Below are 21025 nucleotides of genomic sequence, written 5' to 3' on the forward strand. Positions count from 1 at the left end.
ATTCAGAAAGTATTCAGACCCCTTCACTTTTTCCACATTTGCTACGTTACTACCTTATTTTAAAATGGATTAAATTCATTTTTTTAATCATCAACCTACACACAATACCCCATAATAAAAAAGCCAAAACAGATGTTTAGAAATTTTTGCAAAGTAATTAAAAAAAATCTGAAATATCAGATTTACATAAGTATTCAGACCCTTTACTCAGTACTTTCTTGAGGCACCTTTGGCAGCGATTACAGCCTCAAGTCTTCTTGGGTATGACGCTACAAGCTTGGCACACCTGTATTTGGGTAATTTCTCCCATTCTTCACAGCAGATCCTCTCAAGCTCTGTCAGGTTGGATGGGGAGCGTCGATGCACAGCTATTTTCAGGTTCCTCCAGAGATGTTCGATTGGGTTCAAGTCTGGGCTCTGGCTGGGCCACTCAAGGACATTCACAGACTTGTCACGAAGCCACTCCTGCGTTGTCTTGGCTGTGTGCTTAGGGTCATTGTCCTGTTGGAAGGTGAACCTCCGTCCCAGTCTGAGATCCAGAAAGCTCTGGAGCAGGTTTTCATCAAGGATCTCTCTGTACTCTATTCATCTTTCTCTCAATCCTGACTAGTCTCCCAGTTCCTGTCGCTGAAAAACATCCCCACAGCATGATGCTGCCACCACCATGCTTCACCGTAGGTATGGTATTAGCCAGTTGATGAGTGGTGCTGCTTGGCATTCAGGCCAAAGAGTTCATTCTTGGTTTCATCAGACCCGAGAATATTGTTTCTCATGGTCTGAGAGTCCTTTAGGTGCCTTTTGGCAAACTCCAAGCGGGCTGTCATGTGCCTTTTACTGAGGAGTGGCTTCCGTCTGGTCACTTTACCATAAAGGCTTGATTGGTGGAGTACTGCGGATACAGTTGTCCTTCTGGAAGGTTCTCCCATTTTCACAGAGGAACTCTGGAGCTCTGTCAGATTGACCATCGGGTTCTTGGTCACCTCCCTGACCAAGGCCCTTCTCCCCCGAGTGCTAAGTTTGGCCGGGCGGCCCGCTCTATGAAGAGTCCTGGTGCTTCCAAAGTTCTTCCATTTAGGAATGGCGGAGACCACTGTGCTCTTTGGGACCAGCAATGCTGCAGAAATTGTTTTATACCCTTCCCCAGATCTGTGTCTCGACACAATCCTGTCCCGGAGGTCTACAGCAATTCCTTCGTCTTCATGGCTTGGTTTTTGCTCTGACATGCACTGTCAATTGTAGGATCTTATGTAGACAGGTGTATGCCTTTCTAAATCATGTCCAATCAATTTAATTTACCACTGATGGACTCCAAGCAAGTTGTAGAAACATCTCAAGGATAATCAATGGAAACAGGATGAACATAAGCTCAATTTTGAGTGTCATAGCAAAGGGTCTGAATACTTATGTAAATGTGAGATTTCAGTTATTTCTTTGTAATTACTTTGCAAAAATTTCTAAACACCTGTTTTTGCTTTTTTATTATGGGGTATTGTGTGTAGATTGATGATTAAAAAAATGAATTTAATCCATTTAAAAATAAGGCTGTAACATAGCAAAATGTGGAAGAAGTAAAGGGGTCTGAATACTTTCTGAATGCACTGTGTTTCTGTTCTTGGTTCTTGGTCCAAAATATTCCAAATGGAATTTAAACTGGAGGTGGCGGAGTATGGACTTAAGCAAGAAGGGCTTCTTGTAGAAGAACTGCCTTAAATTTAGTTGCGTCTGGTTGAATAACTATAGTAGGGTGAAGACTATTCCATGCTTTAATTATGCGAGGGAAGAATGAATTGCTATACACATCTGTCTTGATAGCTGGTATCTCAAATTGAATCAAATGCCCTCGACTACTCCTGATAGGTTTGGGTTTGGTGTAGACAGGCTATGCATTGGACATTGGACAAAAAATAAATTTGAATCAAAGTAGGACTTGGTACATGCTCTGGATTTTGAAACACTATGTTGTTTTATTATCATGCCTCATTTGCTCTTCTGAAGAACTTCTATGATTTGGTTTGGTTTCACCACGGACATTATTAAACCCTTTGACAGTCTGACATCATTTGCTGTTAAATAATTTACCACAGGGTTGTTGGCAGAAGTTCTAATCTTGTTTAAAAGAAGCAAAGTGCTGGAGTAACTCTATGGGTCAGGCAGCATCTGTGGAGGGAATGGACAGATGGCACTTTGAGTCGGGACCCTTCTCCAGGCCAATGGAGTAGTTTAGTTTATTATAATCATGTGTACTGAGGTACAGTGAAAAGCTTTTGTTTACTTGCTATTCAGTCAAAGAAAAGATTATACATGATTACAATCAATCTGTGCACAGTGCCTGGGTAAAGGATAAAGGGTACAACATTTAGTGCAAGATAAAGTTTGATTAAAGACAGTTCAAAGGTCTCCACTGAGATAGATGTGAGGTTAGGGCCGCACTGAGGGAGGAAACAGCTGGAAAAGAGTGGTGTGGTGGGATAAAGCGTGGCAAGTGATAGTTTGATACCGGAGAGGGGGAGGACTGGCAGATGGGTGTGGTAACTGCCAAAGGCTCGAGGTGAATAGGTTGCAAAATGCTGTCAGAAACGTAAAGGAGAGGAGTGAAAAGTAAGGCTGGAGGGAGGGATATGGATGGAAGGAAGCAGGGGGGAGAAGAAAGTGTCGGGATGACCGAGAAACATGGGGTACAAGGTGGGAGGTGAGCATATGAAGGAGGGGGTAGGAGCTGGGTGAATTGGATGGTGAGAGATGGTGTGAGAAACGTGTGCATGACAGGTGGAGATGAAGGAGCAGGGAAAGGGTGGGGGATAGCAGCAGGGGTACTACTTGAAGTTGGAGAATTCACCGGGGTGGGGGAGTCATAACTCATCCCAAAGTCTCATATTTTCCTTTTATCCCTCCTCTTTCCCCTCCTCCCTGACTCCTTCCATCCATATCCGCCCCTCTGGCTTTACATTTCACTCCACACATTCTTTCCTTATCTAACACCGTTTTGTCTCCTTTTCACCCTAGCCCTGGTCACTTATTCCACCCATCCATTAATCACCTCGTATCCACCTATCATGCCAGGCTTTGCCCCAACCCTATCTCTTTTTTCTAGTTTTCTCTTCCCTGAGGAAGGATCCAGATCCAACATGTCACCGGTCCATTTTCTCCAAAGATGTTGCCTGTTTGACTGAGTTCCTCCAGCATTTTGCCTTTTATTCAAGATTCTAGCATCTGCAGTTTATTGTGTCCCCATTCTAATCTTGTTGGCTAAGTGTTCTCAATATCTCTCTTAGATTGTATTTTCGTCAAGTACTTCATATCATTTTGTAGTGTCAATGGTTCCATTATATTTTCAGTCTCATTCTCTTCCTGTGTATTGGAGATTTTCTAATCTATTTTACTGATGGTATTGTTATTCCACTTTATCATGCCCCTTAAATTGTATAATCTTTGTGCAAACATAATTCTTGCAGTTTTATCATGAAACCACTTTGCTTACCTCCACTCCTATTAGTGACCTACACACACTTTTCTTTTAGTTTGATAAAAAAGCAATTTCTTTATGTCGCTTGACAATCCAACTTGAGAATCTCTTCTAGCAAATGTTGTCATCTGAACTGACTCCAACTCTCAACTCTCAATCTCTTTCAATGATTTAATTGTCAGCAAAAGAACAATGTGCTAAACATTTATTTTTTTGTTTAAAACAACTACCATCTCTTATAAAGTCCTGACCTGCCCAATTCTGGAAATGCAGACTTGGTTCATGCACACACATTTCTCCCACTGTGTCTCACCGCCCCAGTCTCCTTTCCCCCACCTCCATAAACTCATCCCTTTATCCGTTTTGTCCCCCAACTTGCTTCCAGAGTTGTGATAAAAAAGTAAGCCGCCTTCCCACCATGATACCCGGAAGAGGACTTTCTCCTCTCAACAACTTCATACTAATGCAAACAATTTCACAATTTATTCTTTCTCAGGACATCAGAGGAATCAAATCCCTTCCCTTCTGTGCTCTTTCCATGCACAGGCCATTTTTGAAACAATTTTTTTCCACAATCAGACAACTACTTGATTTATCATATCTCCTCTCCAGCAATTTTCAAATTCAATATTGTACCTTGTGTACTTTGCCTTTAGCTTTGTTAATGTATGCAAAAAAACTGGAGTAAGTGATTGATAACTGTGCAACTAGAATTGGTTAAGCTAATGGGTAATAGGTTTTACACGATGAGGCATAAGGTAATGTGCAATGGAAAACAAGAAACATAAAATGGCCAAGAAATGGGTTTCCATTAGTGAAATGTAAGTTTAGCTGCACTTGAGTATGATTAATAATCATTTCAGTCAATGTCAGATTGTTATTAATAGAATATCCCAGCACATGGGGGTTTAAATTGATTATGAAATTATTTTAACTCTGTATTCACTGAGTTACATAGAACAGAGCATCACAGGAACAGGCCCTTTGCCCCACAATGTCCATACCAAACATGATTGAAGTAATCTTCTTTGCCTGCATGTTATCCATATCCCACCATTCCCTGCATGTGCATGTGCCTATCCAAAAGCCTCTTAAATGCCACTATCCTATCTGCCTCCACCACCACCCCTGGCAGCATGTACCAGGCACCCACCATTATCTGTGTAAAGAAAAATGAACCTCACACATCTCCCCTAAACTTTGCCCCTATCACCTGTGAGAACGTTTAGAAAGCTATACCCTCTAGTCTTTGACATTTCAATCCTGGCAAAAAGGTTCTGACTGTCTACCCTATCTTTGCCTGTCATAATTTCATATACTTCCATCAGATCTTCCTTCTTCCTCCAATTTTCCAGAGAAAACAATGTAGATTTGTCCAACCTCTCCTTCTAGCTAATATTCTCTAATCCAGGCAGCCTTTTAGTAAACCTCTGTACCCCCTCTCCAAAGCCTCCACATATAATGCATAATGGAGTAACTTTCCATAATGGAGTGACTGGAACTGAACACGGTGCTCCAAATGCTCCTTAACCAAAGTCATATAAAGCTGCAATGTGACTTCCTGATTCTCATACTCAGTGCTCCAACCTATGAAGTCAAGTATACCACACGCCTTCTTTACCACTACTTTTGTTGCCACTTTCATGGAGCTATGGACTTGGATCCCAAGATCCTTATGCACATCAATGCTGTTAAGGTCTCCCATTAACTATGTACTTCCAACTTACATTCAACCTCCCAAAGTGCAATGCCTCACACTTACTCAGATTAAACTCCATCTGCCATTTCTCCACCCATTTCTGTAGCTGCTCGACATCCCATTGTATATTTTGGCATCCTTCCTCACTGTCCACGGCTCTGTTGAACACCACAGCCCCACCCGGCTCGGACATGCCCCGCAAAGAGTAGGTCGCCCTGAACCGGTTCCGCACAGGGGTCGGCCGGTTCAACGCCAACATGCATCGTTGGGGGTTGCGTCCATCAGCAGCCTGCATGTGTGGAGAAGACCAGCAAACAGCGCAGCGCGTCATTTTCGACTGTGCTGTCCTCCGTCCCCCTGGTGGAGGGGTAGACCTCACGGCCCTCGACAATAGCACATTGCACTGGCTACAGCGCCTGGAGGGCATTACATAACTTCTGCTGCCTCAAACGCAAGAAGAAGACAGCTCTGTTCATATTGGTATCATTTGCAAAGTTATTAACCAACCAGTCTACATTTATGTTGTTTGCATATATAACAAATAACAGATGTCCCAGCACAGATCCCTATGGAACTCTACAGGTCATTGACCTCCAGTCAAACATATTTCCACCACAACCCTATGAAAGGGCCAATTCTGAATCCAAAGGTACAAGTCACTGTGGACTCCATGCTTCTTATTTTTCTGGATTAGCCTACCGTGAGGGACCTTCTGAGTTTACTATTACATGCTACGCTATATTCAAGTGGACATTGATACATTGGGAAGAATTCAAGGAATAGTAACAAGGATAATTGCAACAATTAGATCCTGGAGAAATAAAGATTGGTGTCCAAATTATAGGATAGCAGGCTACCTAATGTGGATTTAGCAAATGCTAAATTAAAGGAAAATTGCTTTTCTAAAAATTAGAGAATATGTGGAACTGATTTCTAATACAAGTAGTTAATATCTTAGTAATTAACTTGAAAGTATGCTAGATCAATATCCGACCAGAGGTTGGATTGAAATTTGTAGATTTGTAGACAAATTATCTTGAGGTTTTCTTGACTGGTGTTGGAATCCACAGAGAGATTAGCAGAACACTCCTTGAAGCAATTGCATTTGGGATCCATGATAGAAAGCACTGCAATTGGCTTGTGGAAAAGAAACAGCATTGATGGCCAGAAGGGCCTTTTCTCATTCCGTGCTTCTTTATTTACAGATTACATTTGCACCAATCTGTGGAACTTTGGGAGAAATCTTCATTAGAGATACCCTCCACAGGATCATTTTCAGGATGAATGGCACAACGATCAGAGTGCCACGGGATGGTGCCCCTACATTTCTCTGAAGGTAACCTTCAGTTGGCTCTATGGAGATAGAAATGGCGACATCTTGGCATGATGTAGAGCAGGAGTTCTGGATTTGCACTTGCACTCAGCATATCATTGGCTCAGTTGTCTGATAAGGCAGCCAAGTCAGGTTGCAAAAAGAAATCGCAGTTTACTCCTGTCAGTATTTTTGGTTTAGTCTATGCAACCTCCTTTTTAAACTATATTTGGCACAAGTGACTATATTCAACCTTCATAGTCTCTGATTGTGGTCAGGCAAGTGAAGGCAAACCATTTACTTTTATTTTGTTTGTGTCAATCCTGTGGAAGGTACCTCCATTTGAGAGATTTTCTCTTGAATACTTGAGTTTAAACTGAAATATCATGTCCTTTTTTCAGTTAATGCTTACATTTTGAATGTTTACTTAACCATTACAGTATCAGTGACTGCTACTATTCCTTTATCTAAGATCACAATAGAATCTACATAATAAAGTGAAAGTATCATCTGTGCAGATGCTTAAGATTTGGCGTAAATTGGTTTGAATTATGCAATTTGTGAGAACTTTTTAACAAATGCCTTTCAAGAATTAGGATTAGCATGCACATTAAATTCATGAAAACATGAATCTTCATGGATTAATAATAATAATAATAATAATGCATTTTATTTATATAGCGCTTTTCATATACTCAAAGACGCTTTACAGAGATTTTGAGAACATAGGGAAATGAATAAATAGATAAATAAGTAAATAAATAAATGAACAGAGAAAGGAGACAGAAGGTGAGGTGACCTTCAGTGGTTGAAGGCAGTACTGAACAGGTGAGACTTCAGCGATGTTTTGAATGTGGTGAGTGTGGAGGAGTCTCTAACGGTTTGGGGTAGTGAGTTCCATAGGGTGGGAGCAGCGATGGAGAAAGCCCTGTCCCCCCAGGATCTGAGTTTGGTCCGGATGTGGGGGGATAGGAGATTGGCAGCGGCAGAGCAGAGGGTGCAGGTGGGAGTGTGCCTGTGGAGGAGGTCGGTCAGGTAGGATGGGGCCAGGTTATGGAGGTTAATAACATTTGCTTGCATTTATGGGGTCTTGTTTATAAAATATTGTAATGGTTATTGTATATTTGTGGCAGAAGTAGTTGGCATTGTAAAGTTATGGAATCTAGTTGGATAAGATGACCTAATACCATATTCAATGAAGTTCCATGAAGTTGAATATTATTCTATTTTATAACCATGCAAATATTCTTCCTTTAATGCCTACTTTGTTTATTTTTTTTAAAGAATATGTTCCATAACAAATGTCTGCAGATTATTTTTACTAAAAATCATTTTCTACACTGATAGAAATATTTGATTTTTTAGATTTAGAGATACAGCGCAGAAACAGGCCCTTCGGCCCACCGAGTCCACGCCGCCCAGCGATCCCCGCACATTAACACTATCCTACACACACTAGGGATAATTTTTACATTAACCCAGTCAATTAACCTACATACCTGTACGTCTTTGGAGTGTGGGAGAAAACCGAAGATCTCGGAGAAAACCCACGCAGGTTACGGGGAGAACGTACAAACTCCGTACAGACGGCGCCCGTAGTCAGGATCGAACCTGAGTCTCCGGCGCTGCATTCGCTGTAAGGCAGCAACTCTACCGCTGCGCCACCATGCCGCCCATGGGGGGAGGTGTGAATGTAGTGGGGGTGGTAGTGGTGGGGTGAGGCTGAGTTAAGATTATTTGGCTAGTCTTCCTGTTCTAATACCACCTATTCACTAATTACAGTTAATAACAAGTGAGTATAAAAAACGGCACCATATATACTATGTTATATACTGCACTACCGCTGGCTTATCTATAATTACCAATACTTGCATCTAAATTGAGGATTGCATGAATTCTAATGAATAAAATAAGTTGAAATGTAACAGTCATGCATCATATGCCTTGACATTTAGATTTGGTCTATATGGCCTATTTGGCCTAACGGCAGCGGCTGACTAGCAGTCTGTCCGTCTTTTTTTTCCCTTTTTTTGTTGTGTGTCGGTGTTGGGATGGTTTTTATATATTTTTTTTTGGTTGTGTATGTGTGGGAGGGGGTGGTGGTGTGGGTGGGTGGGTGTGGGGGGGGGGGGAACTTTTCTCTTCCTCACGGCGCGGGGTGCGGCTCGGCTGCGGGGCCTAACATCGCCCGCTGCGGCTTGGCCGCTGGACTTTACATCCCGGTGCGGCTTGGCCGCTGGACTTAACAGTGCCCGGTGCAGCTCGGCTGCGGGGCTTAACATCGCCCGGTGCAGCTCGGCTGCGGGGCTTTTCATCGCTGGTGCGGTTCGGCTGCGGACTTTACATCGCCCGGTGCGGCTCGACCACGGGACTTAGCTGCGCAAGGCTTGGTCGCGGGCCTTTCATCGCCCGGTTCGGCCGCGAGACGTTTCAGCGCCCGGTGCGGGGACTGTGCGGGTCGGTCGGGGACGAACTGTCTGTCCGTGGGCGTGGGGAAGAGAGTGGAAGTTTTGTTGCCTCCATCACAGTGAGGGGGTGTTTGGAGTCACTGTGATGGACGTTTGTGTTGGGGTTATGTGTCTTGTGTTCTTTTTTTTTTTTTCTATGACTGCTATGTAGTTTCGTTCGGTACTTCGGTACCGAACGACAAATAAAGCTCTGTTATACCTGTTATACCTGTTATTCCTGGCGTAGATAAGGGATTGTTATCAAGTCTAGCATTCCCTGCCATTCCCTTCTGGTCATCAGAAGGTGGTAGTAAGCCATCTTGAATTTTGCAATTCATATAGTGAAGAGCTCCCACAATGTTTATAGATTGGGAATTTCAGAATTTGGTCCCATTAAGAGTGGAGGAACATAGACCCACATTTGGGTGGTGTTTAACTTGGAAGGAAACCTCAAGATGATGGTGGTGCAGTACTTCTATATTCAAATGGTAAAATTCATCGTTTTGAAGGTTTAGATTTAGATTTAGGTTCTGAGGAAACTTTGGCAATTGTGGGCAAATGCGATGAGCGGTGAAGGGATTTTAAATTTAAGACATTACAGCCTGCCTATAATAATAATAATAATAATAATAATACATTTATTTTATATAGCGCTTTTCAGGATACTCAAAGACGCTTTACAGAGCAAACAAGACATAAAAACAAACAAACAAACAAAAGATTTGTCCTGACGGACAATGACGTAAACAATGACGTGCCCAATGATGTAAACTAATCCACTTGAAGAGCCTGTATATGTCACACACAGCAGATGTAGTACATAGCTTTTACACTTGCAATCTCCAATTACACTACTTTCTCATGGAGAGTTAACAGGTATAGGAATTGGAACCGTTACTAATTTTTACACAAAATGACCTTTAACAAATTTCAGGGCAAGTTTCAAAACAAAAAAACCCCAACTCTAGTTAATTCCTGAAGTTCTGAGGTATGGTTTAGATTGAATTCCAAGGTGGTGTTCATGTGAAGCCTTATTTAAATATACAAGATGCAATGCAAGGCCTGCACCTTTTAGACCTTCATGACAATGCATTGCATTGGCCTGCTAGTCTGTGTCTACACACTAGAGCATTGATCAACAAGAATTTTTTGGAATCCATTGTAGAATTCGTTGTATTACATTATTCACCACTTCTATTGCCTGTATATTTCCTGCTTTTGCTTGATGATAATGACTTTTGTGAAAGTATTCCTTGCTTATCACCTATCAATTGCCAGTTCTTGCCTTACCCCTTCCCTTCACCTCCCTTTGCCAGCTATATCTCCTCTACTCTGAAGAAGGGTCCCAATTCAAAACGTCATCTGTCCATTTCCCTCCACAGATGCAGTGTGTCCTTCTGTGTTCCCACTGCACCTTGTTTTATGAATATGGAAGTATTTTCCCACTGATATATAGAGTTCTCCAGTACATAGGAACATAACATTGAGAAGCAAGTGAACACTATAATACTCACATTCCATACAGATTGTGGATTATTAAGCACTACTTTTCTTTATTATCTTAATATCAATAATATATTAATCTCTGCACTACTTTTCTTTATTATCTTAATATCAATAATATATTAATCTCTGCCTTAAATACTCAGCGACTGGTCTATAACCCTCTTAGATAGAGAATTCAAAGGATATACCACCATCTGCGTGAAGATTTATTTTCAGTTCAGAGTGGCCAACCCCTTATTTTGAGCCAGAGACCCTAGTTCTGGACATTCCTGCCAGTGGAAACATTCCTTTGTGTACCTTGACAAGCATGTAAGAATTTTGAGTGTTTCAGGGAGATCATCAGTCATCCTTCAAAACTAAATCAAATACAGGCCCAGTCTTCATTGTTTGTCCAAAGACAAACTTGCTCCCTGCTATTCTCCTTTTGGGTGCAGTCTGGTGAACATTTGTTTCACTTCCAGAGGCTCTAGATGTACAGTGCCCTCCATAATGTTTGGGACAAAGACCCATCATTTATTTATTTGCCTCTGTACTCCACAATTTCAGATTTGTCATAGAAAAAAATCACATGTGGTTAAAGTGCACATTGTCAGATTTTGTTACAGTATTTTTATACATTTAGGTTACACGATGTAGAAATTACAGCTGTGTTTATACATAGTCCCCCCATTTCAGGGCACCATATTGTTTGGGACACATGGCTTCACAGGTGTTTGTGATTGCTCAGGTGTGTTTAATTGGCTCCTTAATGCAGGTATAAGAGAGCTCTCAGCACCTAGTCTTTCCTCCAGTCTTTCCGTCACCTTTCGAAACTTTTATTGCTGTTTATCAACATGAGGACCAAAGTTGTGCCAATGAAAGTCAAAGAAGCCATTATGAGACTGAGAAACAAGAATAAAACTGTTAAAGACATCAGCCAAACCTTAGGCTTACCAAAATCAACTGTTTGGAACATCATTAAGAAGAAAGAGAGCACTAGTGAGCTTACTAATTGCAAAGGGACTGGCAGGCCAAGGAAGACCTCCACAGCTGATGACAGAAGAATTCTCTCTATAATAAAGAAAAATCCCCAAACACCTGTCCAACAGATCAGAAACACTCTTCAGGAGTTAGGCGTGGATTTGTCAATAAACGCTGTCCGCAGAAGACTTCGTGAACAGATGTACAGAGGCTACACTGCAAGATGCAAATCACTGGTTAGCTGCAAAAATAGGATGGTCGGGTTACAGTTTGCCAAGAAGTACTTAAAAGAGCAACCACAGTTCTGGAAATAGGTCTTGTAGACAGATGACATGAAGATTAACTTACATCAGACTGATGGCAAGAGCAAAGTATGGAGGAGAGAAGGAACTGCCCAAGATCCAAAGCATACTGCCTCATCTGTGAAACATGTTGGTGGGGGTGTTATGGCCTGGGCATGTATGGCTGCTGAAGGTACTGGCTCACTTATCTTCATTGATGATATGACTGCTGATGGCAGTAGCATAATGAATTCTGAAGTGCATAGACACATCCTATCTGCTCAAGTGCAAACAAATGCCTCAAAACTCATTGGCCTGCAGCTTATCCTACAGCAAGACAATGATCCCAAACATACTGCTAAAGCACCAAAGGAGTTTTTCAAAGCTAAAAAATGGTCAATTCTTAAGTGGCCGTCAATCCCCCGATCTGAACCCAACTGAGCATGCCTTTTATATGCTGAAGAGAAAACTGAAAGGGACTAGCCACAAAAACAAGCATAAGCTAAAGATGGCTGCAATACAGGCCTGGAAGAGCATTACCAGAGAAGACACCCAGCAACTGGTGATGTCCATGAATCGCAGACTTCAAGCAGTCATTACATGCAAAGGATATGCAACAAAATACTAAACATGACTACTTTCATTTACATGACATTGCTGTGTCCCAAACATTATGGTGCCCTGAAATGGGGGGATTATGTATAAACACTGCTGTAATTTCTACATGATGAAACCAAAATTCATAAAAATGGCCTATAATAAAATCAAACAATGTGCACTTTAACCACACGTGATTTTTTCTATTACAAATCTCAAATTGTGGAGTACGGAGGCAAATTAATAAATGACGGGTCTTTGCTCAAACATTATGGAGGGCACTGTAACTTAACTAAACTATGTAAAATGTAGTAAGGCTTCTTGTACTTAAATCCTTTTGCAGCAATGATTAACTAACGTGTTCTTTCCTTATGCCTGCTGCACTTCCACACTAATATTTAAAGATTCATATACACAGATATCCCAGCCCTCTGAACACCAACACCTTTCAATCTCACAGCATTTAAAAATAGACCACGTCTATTTTTCAACTCGTGTGAATAATTTTTTCACACTGTCTTTGTTAGAGCAAAATTAAGTTGACCATTTCTGAATGCTGATATTTCTAACATAAAAAGCACAAAGAAACTCAAACTCTTCCCTAATAATACTTAAATAGATTTCTATTGTTTCTTGAATTCTATGGGGTCAACAAATAGTTAATGAATATTACTACAAAGTTGATTAACCCCCTTAAAAAGTTCAACTAATATTCATTTAGGAATAGGGTAAAGTCTTATGTGGTAAAAGATTATTAGTAAATCAATGTGAAATCATCATGTCAATAACAGTAAAGCACAAATGTTTGATTAGGGTCAGATAGGCCGTGCTTGATTAGCTTTTGGACAGTGAAACTAACTTGGTTAAAGAAAACAAAAAGCTTTCATAAAAGACGGCCTTGAATTTTGTTTTATAAAGAAAATTTAAATTGTGTTCATACCTCATGTATTAGCATCCCTTAAAGCATCGCTGGACTTTGATATTGATGATTATAACGAACAAGATAGTGGATAAGATGTAGTTCCGAAAATTTTGGTCATCACTTTTGAAATAATCAGACTCTTTTTTCTCCAGTGTTGACATATATGTAAGTAAAAGCAATAAAAATGACGCATCTGACCAATACCAAATTTTGTTCCCTCTTTTAAGATATTGTGAATGTCGTATAACTCATCAGGAAAATAGATTTTGCCCCTTTGGGGTCAACTACCATTGCTTCCCTTATTAGATTGATTGTTTTAGCTAACAGGAAAGAGAGATTTCCTGTTTTATGATGTTCTATGTGCTTTTTCCCTTCCTGATAGTACCACCTCATGCTGGAAAACTGTTCCATGGATATTCTGAATGTGCAAATGTCAACTGTGAATCTTAGGAAATGATTCAACCGTGAGTCATTTCATTAGCTGGGTCTGTTTGTGCTCTGATCAAAACATCTATGCATTTGCAGCTTCCAAGAAAAATAATCAGGAGGACGGATTCCGATTTAAGTTTTTTCCTGTTGAAACCTGCAATTTTGATATCAACCCCTATTTACTCACTTAGCTCCTACAATACAGCCAAGGATTAAAATCCATAAGCTTCTGATCAGGGAAGTCATCAATGCTCTCTACTCCAGAGAAAAGGTTTTTACAAATCAAGTAATAAGACGACATTAAGTAATAAGATAACATAAAAATAATTATAACCATTCAGATTTTCTCCTTAACATTTTCCATTTCTTTTTCAGAGTGAAAATAAATATGTTTCAGGGTTAAGCTCAAGAAAGGATTATGGTGATCAAAATATTGCTGGCCAACATGTGACTGAAAAGATAAAAATAGAAGATGATGAGCATTATAAACCTTCTGGTTCCAACAGGGGAACTCAGCAGACTAAAGATTTATTGTTCTTAAAGGATCTGAATGGAACTGATGGGTCACAACATACAGATCTGAAACTTCCAATAACTTTGCACCCACTTCCACCTGGAATTAAACTTCAGCTTCAAGGTTCATCTTCCACTTGCGAAGTGGTCAAATTTGCCAAATTATCTGGATCACTAGCATCAAACAATTTGGGCGACATTAGGCTACAGACACAAGTGGACCCATCCTTGAAGATCAACACTATCAATGTTCCTCTTACTGTACCTCCTACTGAAGCAGGTACTTCTGTCTTTATCTATATTTAAGAAAAAAATAATTTGTCTTCTGACAAACCCTATTTGAGTTTAGTGTAGTCCTGGTATTATTTATATACCTAAATAGCATTTTGCTAAGCAACATATTTTCAACAGTAAATCTCCATGCGACCTGTAACAGTGGCTATTGTATTGCACTACAATGTCAATTTTTTTAAGCGTTGCAGGGTTTGATTTGGTAATTTTAAGACACATAGACAATAATTACACCAAGACCCTTATTTAACAAATATTTAAAAAAATTGTTTTGCTGGTGACATACCAATATTTATTTAAACAATTAAAAATATTTAAGAGAAAGATTGCTTTCCAACGTGTTGATTCTTTGAAGGGACCAAACATGTTGGAGACCACACAAGCCAAAAAAACTGTTTCATCAGTGCCCAAGATTCATGAGTAAATTGCATATAAAAATAACTTTGCCCAAGTTTTCTCCCCCGTGCCCCACCTGGACTTGCACCTATTTCTTCCTTCCCGTTCCATTTACATTCCTTTCTCAAGCTTCTTGAGCTTAAATCCTTTTGTCCGAATCTTTAATACCATCTGCCTTTTCGTCTCTGGCCTTATTCCAACTATCTGCCTAAATAAAACCCTCACTTGAACCCACCTAAACCTTGTCAGGCTTTTTTCTGGGCCTCTTCCCTTCCAGCTTTCTTCACCTCCACTGCACCACAATCATTTTAAAGAAGAGTCCCAACCCAAAACATCACCCATCCATGTTCTCCAGAGATGTTGCCTGACCCGCTGAGTTACTCCAGTTCTTTGCCTTTTTTGCCCAAGAGAGATCATGCTAGTGATCATTTTAAGGTGGAATCATGCTAACCAGGAGATTGGAATGGACTTCTATGTCCACGATTTCTGTCTAGTTCACCCACTCACATATTTCCTGGCTTCAATTGCAAGCCTAATGGGACATCACAATATACAGCGTGTGTTTCTTCCCTAACTAAACTAATTAGTTTTTTAGTCCAATTATGACCTTTGCTGAATAGTCATAAAAAACGTAGGCACATCAAGCAAAATCACCAAATTAATGGTGATCCCCTTGCCTTTCATGAACCATACTATCCTTGCTTACTCTGCTCAGAGTTCCAAACTCACCAACTGAGCAGCTGTTCAAGGACAACTTCACCACTATCAAGGACCTTAGTGAAGACCACATTAGGGCTGCTGGAAATAAGCTTTCTCCCACTGCCCTGGAGTGTTCAGCAAACAGAGTATGGTGCTCTGCAGTTTGCAATATAATTTGCTCAAGATGGAAGAAGGGGAAAATTAATGTGCAAGTTAGAAGGGGCAGTTTGTTTAAGATCTTGATTAAGATACACTGTGAAGGTATTGGGGGGAAAGAAAAACCTTGAGTGAAAGACAGTCCTGACTGAAACTGTGAGTGAACTCCCCTCATGAGGGAGAAATGATAATAGACAATAGACAATAGACAATAGGTGCAGGAGTATGCCATTCAGCCCTTCGAGCCAGCACCGCCATTCAATGCGATCATGGCTGATCACTCTCAATCAGTACCCCGTTCCTGCCTTCTCCCCATACCCCCTCACTCCGCTATCCTTAAGAGCTCTATCCAGCTCTCTCTTGAAAGCATCCAACGAACTGGCCTCCACTGCCTTCTGAGGCAGAGAATTCCACACCTTCACCACTCTCTGACTGAAAAAGTTCTTCCTCATCTCCGTTCTAAATGGCCTACCCCTTATTCTTAAACTGTGGCCCCTTGTTCTGGACTCCCCCAACATTGGGAACATGTTTCCTGCCTCTAATGTGTCCAATCCCCTAATTATCTTATACGTTTCAATAAGATCCCCCCTCATCCTTCTAAATTCCAGTGTATACAAGCCCAATCGCTCCAGCCTTTCAACATACGACAGTCCCGCCATTCCGGGAATTAACCTAGTGAACCTACGCTGCACGCCCTCAATAGCAAGAATATCCTTCCTCAAATTTGGAGACCAAAACTGCACACAGTACTCCAGGTGCGGATCACCAGGGCCCGGTACAACTGTAGAAGGACCTCTTTGCTCCTATACTCAACTCCTCTTGTTACGAAGGCCAACATTCCATTGGCTTTCTTCACTGCCCGCTGTACCTGCATGCTTCCTTTCATTGACTGATGCACTAGGACACCCAGATCTCGTTGAACTCCCCCTCCTCCTAACTTGACACCATTCAGATAATAATCTGCCTTTCTATTCTTACTTCCAAAGTGAATAACCTCACACTTATCTACATTAAACTGCATCTGCCATGTATCCGCCCACTCACACAACCTGTCCAAGTCACCCTGCAGCCTTATTGCATCTTCCTCACAATTCACACTACCCCCCAGCTTAGTATCATCTGCAAATTTGCTAATGGTACTTTTAATCCCTTCGTCTAAGTCATTAATGTATATCGTAAATAGCTGGGGTCCCAGCACCGAACCTTGCGGTACCCCACTGGTCACTGCCTGCCATTCCGAAAGGGACCCATTTATCCCCACTCTTTGCTTTCTGTCTGTCAACCAATTTTCTATCCATGTCAGTACCCTACCCCCAATACCATGTGCCCTAATATTGCCCACTAATCTCCTATGTGGGACCTTGTCGAAGGCTTTCTGAAAGTCGAGGTACACCACATCCACCGACTCTCCCCTGTCAATTTTCCTAGTTACATCCTCAAAAAATTCCAGTAGATTTGTCAAGCATGATTTCCCCTTCGTAAATCCATGCTGACTCGGAATGATCCCGTTACTGCTATCCAAATGCTCAGCAATTTCGTCTTTTATAATCGACTCCAGCATCTCCCCCACCACTGATGTCAGACTAACTGGTCTATAATTACCCGTTTTCTCTCTCCCTCCTTTCTTAAAAAGTGGGATAACATTTGCTATCCTCCAATCCACAGGAACTGATCCTGAATCTATAGAACATTGAAAAATGATCTCCAATGCTTCCACTATTTCTAGAGCCACCTCCTTAAGTACCCTGGGATGCAGACCATCAGGCCCTGGGGATTTATCAGCCTTCAGTCCCATCAGTCTACCCAAAACCATTTCCTGCCTAATGTGGATTTCCTTCAGTTCCTCCATCACCCTAGGTTCTCCGGCCCCTAGAACATTTGGGAGATTGTGTGTATCTTCCTCAGTGAAGACAGATCCAAAGTAACGGTTTAACTCGTCTGCCATTTCTTTGTTCCCCATAATAAATTCCCCTGCTTCTGTCTTCAAGGGACCCACATTTGCCTTGTCTATTTTTTTCCTCTTCACGTACCTAAAAAAACTTTTGCTATCCTCCTTTATATTATTGGCTAGTTTACCCTCGTACCTCATCTTTTCTCCCCGTATTGCCTTTTTAGTTAACTTTTGTTGCTCTTTAAAAGAGTCCCAATCCTCTGTCTTCCCACTCTTCTTTGCTATGTTATACTTCCTCTCCTTAATTTTTATGCTGTCCCTGACTTCCCTTGTCAGCCACAGGTGTCTCTTACTCCCCTTAGAGTCTTTCTGCCTCTTTGGAATAAATTGATCCTGCAACCTCTGCATTATTCCCAGGAATACCTGCCATTGCTGTTCTACCGTCTTCCCTGCTAGGGCCTCCTTCCAGTCAATTTTGGCCAGCTCCCGCCTCATGCCTCTGTAATCCCCTTTGCTATACTGTAATACCGACACTTCCGATTTTCCCTTCTGCCTTTCCATTTGCAGAGTAAAACTTATCATGTTGTGATCACTGCCTCCTAATGGCTCTTTTACCTCTAGTCCCCTTATCAGATCAGGATCATTACACAACACTAAATCCAGAATTGCCTTCTCCCTGGTAGGCTCCAGTACAAGCTGTTCTAAGAATCCATCTCGAAGGCACTCTACAAACTCTCTTTCCTGGGGTCCATTTCCAACCTGATTTTCCCAGTCTACCTGCATGTTGAAATCTCCCATAACCACCGTAGCATTACATTTTTGACACGCCAATTTTATCTCCTGATTCAACTTCAAATGATGCAGCCTTCTTCAAGCCATTAGCACTCTCCGTTAATTAGGGAGTGTTGGTGGCATTGTACATGTCTGCCTTGATGTTTTCATGTTTTAAGCAATGACCCATTATCCAGAATCATGCCTCATGCAGAGCATTTCTTCAACTAGTCAGACTGAAGAATTTTCACTGATGTTTTCACAGTCAAAACCAGAAAGTATAAATTACACCTAAATCTTGTAAAAAGTAAACAAAAACAGGAAGGAATAAAGGGAGGGAAATAAAATCAGAAAAATGAAAGGAAAATGTGTCATATTTTTATATCCTTTTAAATCTCTGATGCTTATTAACTTCTAAAAGAATGTGAATCCACTGTGTTAGAATTACATTTTCCAGACTAGAGAAGATCTATGACCATAATTACCAATTTTTCAATTAGAAATTCAATGCCTAAAATTTTCTGGTATGTTCATTGGGTTAATACAAGTAAGTATCCTTATTTTGACTTTAGTGAGAGATTAATTTTAGCGAAGAAAAAGGTTATACTTTACTGCAATTTCTAGAATTCTGCATTTGAAGGTAGATGTGCTGATACCTTGTTTCTACTTAATTTACTCAAAATAAGTGGAAGACACAGTGGGGCAGCAAGCAGAGCTGTTGGTTCACAGTCCCAGTGATCTGGGTTCAGTCCTGAACTTTAAGTGCTGGCTGAAGTTTCCGGATTATTCCTGTGACCTCGAGGGTTTTTTCCAGGTGCTCCTGTTTCTTCCCACATCCCAAAGATGTGTTGGTTGAGATATTGATTAGTCAATGTCAAGTCAAGTCAATTTTATTTGTATAGCACATTTAAAAACAACCCATGTTGTAAATCACACCTTAGTGTGCAGATGAGTAGTAGAATTTTAGGGGAATTGAATGTGGTAGTAATAATAATAATAATGGGATTATTTTAGAGTTAGCGTAAATGAATACTTCATGATTAGCGTGGTCTCAGTTGGTCAAAGGACCTGTGTCCATACCATATGATTCTATGAGCCTTGCTGGCAATATAAATCTTGATTTATATTATGTCCTAAATTCAGCTGTTTTTGAGGAATAAATATGAATAATGCAAACAGAGGCCTTTATCTCTTAGAGTTTCTTTTTGTAAAGTTAGCTGAGGACACCACACTTTCCATTCTAAACAGATACTATTCTATGGCTAGGTCCATACCATGGATTATGTTTGCGTTTGAGTTAAAATCCTCCAATATTTTAGACAATAGTTATTCATTTCATATGTTTCTTGTGCGAGAAAACCTGAAAACCATTATTCAGAATGGGAAAAAGATAATTACAAGCATTTTACAAATCAGTTGGCTTTTGAATAAAAGCTTTAAGCACTTTTAGAATTCCCTCACTTATATAGCTATAATCTTAAAGCCAACACCTTGTATTCAAGTGCTAAATAATGTCAACACTCATGTGATTCTCACAGACAGGCACAATGATGTCCATTACCTTTGACCCATTGCAAGAATGTGCTACATTAAGTTAATTTTACGAATTTATGTTTATTTTGTTTCGTGGGAAATGCTCATAGAAACTTGAAAGTCCCACAGTTAGCAGAAAAGGATCCCTGCAGGATAATTATATATAAATTCAATCTTTAAGATACTTAGGTTTTAAAAAAAAAAGATTTGAACAAACAAGACTTTGTATTTCTTTGCAGACTTCTGAAAAGTAGAAAAAAATCCTTTCACTATACACTAAGATTGTCAATACCAATGATAATCTCGCACAGAATTTCACATTTATTTACACATTTCATTTAAAAAAAATCATTTTATGTAGTTCAGTATGAGGAGGGCTGGGAGCAATTAGGGATAAAGAAGGTGATCTATATAAAATTAGCACAAGGCACAGCTGGAATATGAAATGATTACTTTGTATGAATCTTTGCCAAGAGAATTGTGCCATGATCTCTGTAGAAGGATGGGGTAAAAACTAACAAGCAGAGATACTAAAATGGTTAGCCATACTTAAAATAAACATCTCCTAGCCCAGATCGAGTTAAACTAGTTTGCTGTGGGAAATGAGTACTGAGGTTGCAAAGTAGTAGATGTGAAAATTGATGGAGCCATCGATCATATGAAGAATAAACATAGGACTACAGGGTGTTATTGAAGTGCTAGTGAAATACGCAGGAAAATGGCAGATGGATTTTAATTGTGATAACTGTGAGGTGATGAATTTTCGGAATACTGATGAGGCTCGGACAAACACCATAAATGGCGGGACTTAGGGAGGATTGTGGAACAGCGAGAGCTTGATGTACAACCAAACATGCTTGGGGGTGACAAATGTTAGGAAGTCAAATGTTAAGAAGTCAATCTCCAATAGTTGAGGCACTGAGTACAAAAGCAGGGAGGTTATGCTCCAGTTCTATAAAACATTGGTCACACTTCAATGGGGTACTTACTGCCTGCAGTTCCAGTCATCACACTCGAGGAAGGATATGATAGCACTTGTCAGGGTGCAAAGAAAATTCATTTATGATGTTTCCTGTGATGGAGCAGTTCAGTAATCACGAGAGGATGGAAAGGCCTGATCTGCTTCCCCTTGAGTGGAGGAAGCCAAGAGGAGACATAG

At 40.6% G+C, this 21025-nt stretch overlaps 1 protein-coding gene across 2 annotated transcripts in view; it reads left to right on the forward strand.

Moving 5' to 3' along the window:
• The window catches only part of LOC144599952 (transcription factor SOX-30-like), a 62645-nt gene that overhangs the window by 14786 nt on the left and 26834 nt on the right, over positions 1–21025 (forward strand). For both annotated transcript variants that reach the window (XM_078411231.1, XM_078411232.1), the window contains exon 2: positions 13992–14409. In XM_078411231.1, coding sequence (XP_078267357.1) covers positions 13992–14409 — 418 coding nt within the window. The remainder of the gene's footprint in view (positions 1–13991; positions 14410–21025) is intronic.

The sequence above is a fragment of the Rhinoraja longicauda genome, chromosome 14, assembly GCF_053455715.1.
Source record: "Rhinoraja longicauda isolate Sanriku21f chromosome 14, sRhiLon1.1, whole genome shotgun sequence".
Lineage (NCBI taxonomy): Eukaryota > Metazoa > Chordata > Chondrichthyes > Rajiformes > Arhynchobatidae > Rhinoraja > Rhinoraja longicauda.